At 36.4% G+C, this 5,323-nt stretch overlaps 1 protein-coding gene across 1 annotated transcript; it reads left to right on the forward strand.

Moving 5' to 3' along the window:
- The first annotated feature begins 2,698 nt into the window (after window positions 1-2,698).
- Window positions 2,699-4,730, forward strand: LOC132267476 (adenylate-forming reductase 03009-like). The gene has a single exon (XM_059768669.1). It carries the CDS (start codon window positions 2,778-2,780, stop codon window positions 4,440-4,442), a length of 1,665 nt encoding a protein of 554 aa, XP_059624652.1. The 5' UTR covers window positions 2,699-2,777; the 3' UTR covers window positions 4,443-4,730.
- The last annotated feature ends 593 nt before the right edge of the window (window positions 4,731-5,323 follow it).

Genomic DNA, 5,323 nt, shown 5'->3' on the forward strand with positions numbered 1-5,323 from the left:
AAATCGTTGAATTGACATTATGTCTAGTATTAACTTATGCATGTTAAACGTAATTGTCGTATAACTTTTTTATTTTTATTTTTATTTTTTTTGGCATTTGTCGTATAACTTTCCCTCTTTGAGAATGATCGAAAAAAGATGGCAGTTTATACAAAGAAATTTCTTAAACTTGTTGCAGTGAATCCTTAAACTAGCGTTTAAAAGTATTTTCACACGTAAAGGATTAGAATAATACAAAGTTACTTTATGTTTCCATGTGAATATCTAGAAATTTCTTTTAAGTATTAACTCGTATCAAGTTATTTGTTCAGTAAATTTTTGTTCTATTTTTAATATAATATCATTATATATTTTTTTAATACATTTACATCTACTTATTTTTTACAAATATAATATATTAAAAAATAGATATAAAGTGTTACAAAGCACATGTAATGTGGTGAAGGTGTATACAACACCACTTACTAGGTGGATTACAGCATAGCATCCGGAATTATTTACATTTTGTCAATGGGCAGCATGCCACTTTATACTTGTTGGCCCCAAAACGATAAAGCAATATTAATTAATAAAAATATTGGGCACCATGCATGCACTTTGTACGTAAGCTAATCCTTGATTTGACGTATAATAAATTAAGGTAGTCTAGTATTATTAATATTATTGTTATTATTATTGTTGATTATAAGAAATTCATTAACTATTTTGAAAGGCAGAGAATAAATCACTAAATTACATATTCCAATTTTAGTATATAAGAACTAAATTAATTAATAAAAAGTTTACCGTTTCGGGTTATATTCATAAGAAACGGGAAAACTAAAGCTTAACTTGCATATATTATACAGTAAATTGTCTTTCTGTTTTCTTTTGTTGAAAGTTGATATTGCAAAATAGCGTTTCTGAAATGCACCTTTTTGGCACCAACATTAACAGTTTCATTTGTGATTGTTGTGGATCAATTTCGTTGCTTTTGGCGAGGCTAAAGCTCAAAAGAGCAGAAAGTTGATAACTTTTTCTAAGGAGAAAGTTTATCAGCTTTACATTGTTGACTTATGCATCTTGCAGATTCACACGGATGGAATAATATGACGTGCAGATTCACACGGATGGAATAATATGACGTTGTTTCTTCTGCCAATTAGTCAATGTGAAACGGTGGATGCATTGTTCCTCGAAAACACATCAGATGGGCGGTAAACTCTTGTCACTTAATAATGCAATCTCCACCTTTAATAAAGTAGACGATCATTGCAACCTTTGGAAAGGTTCCAAATCCGTGATTATATACGGTATGGCAAGTCAATTGTGAAGCAACTATGAATGAGGGGTTTGATTGTGTTATAGTAGCACTTGCAGAATTGTTTGTCAACTCACCATCAAAGAAGAAAGTACTCGAGATAGCAATTTCTGAACTTTCTTCACAAACACACAATCTCCAACAACGAATTAACAACACACTACAATCAATTGCCAAGAAAATCCATATGCCAATCTATATTTGTAAATAAATTTCAAGTTCAAGCAAATGTGTTTAATGATTGACATCATCGTTACGTAATAAGTACATCATATGTCTAAAAATTATAAAAAAAAGGAGATAAATCTAATCATTATAAACGACTCAAGAACGAAAAATTTGAATCCATTCTTTCTAACAAAAAATTGAAATATTCAACCGTACATGTTAAAAAAATACAATTTTGGAGTAAAAAATTATCGTAGGCTTAAAAATAACATATGTTACAAATATAATTAGTGAGTATTATCTATTGTTTCTATTCGACTGTCCAAAAAAATGTACGGTCAGCATGTTGGTGGGTTTGGACTTGGTCTAATCAAGCCATATAGCTAGACAGCCGTAATCAACTTCACATAAAAGCATTATATGATTTTAAACCATTATTATGTGGGAATGTTGTCTCCAGCTACACTAATGTGAATCCATGGGAAAGTATTTTATGTGAAGTTCGTTCATCTATGTTTGGCTTTATATCCAGCTAATTCATGCAAACTTCATATTACAAGACAGGACATTTCGCTTCTAAATTAATTAAGAGTATAAATTAGGGAAGAGAAGTGGTAAGATCAAATAGAATTCATGGGACGGTGGAGAGAATCAATAAGGAGAAGGACGTACGCTAATTAAAATAATATATATTAATTAATTATCATATTGACCAAGTCAAAATCCGATCGATGGAAGCAATACATCTCACAAACTTCGTCAAATTAAGTTTGAAATTAACGAAACAAAGCAAGACACAAGTTCTAACGTACTAGCACAAGCAAGTCCACTGTTGACTTGGTCTTAGTCTTGGTCCGCCTGAAATGTGTTACAGAATGTAAAACCGTCACAACACTTTGAACTAAAAAGTCGACACTACACACTTACACAGACACGCATAAAATTTATATTCATTGAACTTTTTTTTTTTTTTTTCATAGTTGATACTCATTCTTACAAAATTTTATGAAGGCTTGAACCCCTAATCTCTCTTTAAGAAGTAAGGACCTGATACCACTAGAACCCGTTGGTTATATCCATTCCATTGAACTATTGACCAAGTAAAAGTTCACACTAGCTTGAAAACAAATGATTATATTTCTTTAGGACCAAGTCATCTATGCTTCATAGACACGCTTATAAATAGAGTTCTCAACATTCTCATTACACACCAACAGCTAGAACAAGCATCTCTCAAGCTCTATACCTTAATTCTTAGTTACATTTTACAATTAAGCTATTGTTTTGGTCCTCGTGATCAGTGAAAACAATGGCAAACCAAGAAACATTTGGAAGGTTTTCCAGCTGCCGAGGTGTGTCTTTTGAGATCAAACCTCATTTAGATCCATTTGCCATCCCAACTCGCGTCATGAATGAGCCTCCTCGCGGCAGCAAAAGATTTTGGCTTCCTTGGGGAAGCTCTTCCAAAATTGTCCCATCCTCAGCTATGCTTGAAAGGACCATGAGTCGAGCCAGTAGCCATTTCTGTGATCTGGACCTCGATGATGATGAAGATGACGATGACCCGTTGAGGGCCATAGAAGAAGGCCACTACGAGGAGGAGGAACTGAAGGCAATTCCACTCCCTCTTCCACCTGCCAAGAGCAAACGCGAACAACCATCCAAGCCTACTAAGCCAAAAGAGTCAAGACTGTCTGTTATATTGCTTGATCAAGGCTTGTTCACTGTCTACAAGCGACTCTTCGTAGTTTGCTTGGCTTTGAACATCACTGGCTTGGTCCTTGCAGCAATTGGGCATTTCCCATATGCAAGGAACAGAGCTGCTCTGTTCTCTATTGGGAACATTCTTGCTTTGACACTCTGCCGAAGTGAGGCCTGCCTGCGAGTTGTCTTCTGGCTGGCGGTGAACGTCTTGGGTTGGTCATGGGTGCCTCTAAGACTCAAGACAGCCACCACATCCCTCTTGCAGTGTCTTGGTGGCATACACAGTGGCTGTGGTGTCTCATCTGTGGCGTGGCTTGTATATGCCTTAGTCCTCACTCTCAAGGACAGAGACAACACTTCACCTGAGATCATTGCTGTTGCCTCCACCATTCTGTCTCTTCTCTCCCTATCTTGTTTGGCAGCATTCCCTCTTGTCCGACATCTCCATCATAACATATTCGAAAGGACTCATCGTTTTGCTGGATGGACATCTCTTGGACTCCTTTGGGCCTTTATCATACTCACAATCTCTTATGATCCACACACCAAATCCTACAGCAATGAACTTGGTTCTAGGTTGATTAAACAGCAGGAATTTTGGTTAACAGCGGCCATTACATTACTAATTATCATCCCATGGCTGACTGTGAGACGTGTCCCGGTTAAGGTCTCTGCGCCTTCTGGCCACGCCTCCATTATCAAGTTTGAAGGAGGAGTGAAATCGGGTATCCTGGGGAGGATTAGTCCATCGCCCTTGTCAGAATGGCATGCCTTTGGCATCATTTCTGATGGAAAGCAAGAGCACATGATGCTGGCTGGTGCAGTTGGTGACTTCACAAAGTCCTTGGTCTCCAACCCACCAAGCCACCTATGGGTTCGACAGGTGCACTTCGCAGGCTTGCCTTATCTTACCAACATGTATGACAGGGTTCTGCTGGTGGCAACTGGTTCAGGAATATGCGTGTTCTTGTCATTCCTGTTGCAGCCATGTTCGGCTGATGTTTGCGTGCTTTGGGTGGCCAAAGGGATTGAACAGAACTTTGGGAAGGAAATCAAAGAGATGATGAGTGGACACCCTAAGGAGAAAGTGATTGTCCATGACACTGCTGTGCTTGGAAGGCCTAACGTCTCTCAAATGAGCGTGGATGCTGCTAAAAGATGGGGTGCTCAAGTTGTGATTGTAACCAGCAATCCTGAAGGGAGCAGAGACGTTGTCAATTCATGCAAGGCTGCAGGCATTGCTGCCTTTGGCCCCATTTGGGATTCTTAAAATTCAGCATGCAATATATATATATATATATATATCATAGTGTGTGTTTTTGAAGGCATCAGCAAAAGGGATAACAATAAATAAGGGGCTGATACATGCTATGTTGATAATATGTTTGTTTTACATTTTTATGCTTGACGTAAGAGCCTTTCCAGGATTCAACTGAGTGATCAAGAATGTAATATTACTATTTACATGTGTGTAATATTATCTAATTTAAATGATTAAAATTGGTCAAGAGAATTATGATTACATGATCATCATGTTCTTTCTTCTTTTTTTCTTTTCTTTTTCTTCGCAGAAGCAGAGTAAGTAAAGAAGGAATTTAAAGCAAAGCACATATTGCAGACCAATAGAGTAATATATAGTAGTTGGAGGATGGAATTTCATGAAGCAGTTGCTTCCAGAGTTGAATGTAGAATATATATTGGTTATAAGTTGGATAATACATGCAAATTAAGTTAATGCTAATAGACATCTTGGTAGTAATTGTATGCATGGCAGAGAGCAGTTTGGTGTTGCAAGTCATCAAATAAACAAATAATGCAAGATAGGGAGGGTACGTCAATGATGATAGTCTTTGTCAACTTATTCCCAAACAATAGGTTTGATGACAAAAGCATTAGACTTGGCCTTCTTTCACTAGCAAACATATCTGTTAACAGATTAATAACATCTCACTTAATTTGCTCCATCAAATGTGCCTACTTTATTTTTTACGAATATATATCATGGAATAATGTTTGGGTCCAATTTAGGTTCATCCAACCTGTTAATGTAGTCTAATAAATGTGCGACAATTGTTAAAATTAAATTTAAAATTAAATTGGACATTGTCTAACTTTTGTTTTTGAACATGTGTTTTAAATCTAGTTTTTGCT

Source organism: Cornus florida, unplaced genomic scaffold, assembly GCF_030987335.1.
Source record: "Cornus florida cultivar Cherokee Brave unplaced genomic scaffold, ASM3098733v1 CherokeeBrave_3.0.0_Hap2_Chr01, whole genome shotgun sequence".
Taxonomy (NCBI): domain Eukaryota; kingdom Viridiplantae; phylum Streptophyta; class Magnoliopsida; order Cornales; family Cornaceae; genus Cornus; species Cornus florida.